The following is a 459-nucleotide window of genomic DNA, read 5'->3' as shown; positions in this document are numbered from 1 at the left end:
AGTGGAATGGCTGCGTAAGAAGTTGCAGGATGTGCACAACTTTGTTGCTCTCGGAACTTCTATAGCTTACAGAGATGGTAGTTCCCAGAGACCCCGAAAAAAGGAAGACAATGTCCTGGTTGAGAGCCATCAAAAAAGTCTTGGAGAAGCAGACAAAGCTGATGTGGATGTATTAATTAAAACTAAACCCCAGTGAAAACAGATATGATCAGTGCACTGCTCTAGACAGCTTAGGGCAACAACATTACATGCTGCTAATGTTTTCAAGCTCTATTAAGATTAGGTGCCAATATTTCTAATATTACCAAACTTTATGTGTAATCTATTGCTAGCTGTGGTAGCAGCCATTTTAATTGATTATTTTGATTTTACTTTTATTCATCTAAGAGCTCTTTTAATAATTCTATTTCTATTGATTCTAAATAAATGAAGTTAAGTATTTCTTCCTTGTTATAAAAA

The 459-nt window shown here is 35.1% G+C and overlaps 1 protein-coding gene across 1 annotated transcript in view; it reads left to right on the top strand.

Annotated features, from left to right (window-relative positions):
• The window catches only part of PTH (parathyroid hormone), a 971-nt gene extending 775 nt beyond the window's left edge, over window positions 1-196 (top strand). Inside the window, exon 3 of the mRNA XM_007471423.1 lies at window positions 1-196. Coding sequence (XP_007471485.1) covers window positions 1-196 — 196 coding nt within the window.
• The last annotated feature ends 263 nt before the right edge of the window (window positions 197-459 follow it).

The sequence above is a fragment of the Lipotes vexillifer genome, unplaced genomic scaffold, assembly GCF_000442215.2.
Source record: "Lipotes vexillifer unplaced genomic scaffold, Lipotes_vexillifer_v1.1 scaffold6, whole genome shotgun sequence".
NCBI lineage: Eukaryota > Metazoa > Chordata > Mammalia > Artiodactyla > Lipotidae > Lipotes > Lipotes vexillifer.
Note: the sequence above shows the minus strand (reverse complement) of the source record. Positions and strands in the feature narration are given on the sequence as shown.